At 41.1% G+C, this 766-nt stretch overlaps 1 protein-coding gene across 1 annotated transcript; it reads right to left on the bottom strand.

Annotated features, from left to right (window-relative positions):
• Positions 1-457: 457 nt before the first annotated feature.
• SARC_17780 (hypothetical protein) lies at positions 458-708 on the bottom strand (the record flags this gene model as incomplete). Its single annotated transcript, XM_014288131.1, has 1 exon — positions 458-708. A coding segment is annotated over one exon (251 nt), but the record flags the coding sequence as incomplete, so codon positions are not given.
• Positions 709-766: the final 58 nt, after the last annotated feature.

Raw genomic sequence — 766 nt, 5'->3', positions numbered from 1 at the left:
CGCAGGTTTTCTGGTATGCATAACCTATACAAAATCGTATTCCATTGAGTTTGTGACCTTGCGCATGTACATCCCCCCCTTGAGAGTGCTATGTCCCTTTTAAACGTAGTCTGAATGCTGAGACTCGTGTAGCAACACCCCTCCGCGTCCATGCGATATAACCCATAGGCATTGGGATTCAATGCATATTAACATAACAATATATATACAAGGGTCATAGGCATTATATATTATAATATAAGTACAACGTTCAACGACATAATATATTAAAATATATATACAACGTTCATAGAAATAATATATTTTTATATAAGCACAACGTTAATAGACATACATACTAACACATGCATTCATTCCAGGAACGCGATAACGTCGTTGCAAACAAAGATATGCATGCATACATATATCAGCATTACCACCAGCAAAATCCCATACTAAACTCTTAAATCCTAAAACTCTATATAACTAGAAAACAGTAATCCCTAAACCCTACCGTATCCGCACTACCCGTCCCAACCACCACCGGTTCCGAAGGTTTCTCAACCATCGTTAAGACGTCATTCCCTCCAGAGATGACGTCTTCCATTGGTATGACGTCACTGGATGCCTCCACAGACTTCTCATCGTCTTTGCCTGGCCCACTGATTTTCGGTCGTTTAACAGCACCCGTGTCCGCGGTGTCAGTGTCGACAATCGCCGTGGGAGCTTCTGTAGACAACGGGATTAGTACCCCTATGTGAAGGTAAGTACATATACCATATATGTA

This window comes from Sphaeroforma arctica (genome assembly GCF_001186125.1).
Source record: "Sphaeroforma arctica JP610 unplaced genomic scaffold supercont1.12069, whole genome shotgun sequence".
Taxonomy (NCBI): domain Eukaryota; class Ichthyosporea; order Ichthyophonida; genus Sphaeroforma; species Sphaeroforma arctica.
Note: the sequence above shows the minus strand (reverse complement) of the source record. Positions and strands in the feature narration are given on the sequence as shown.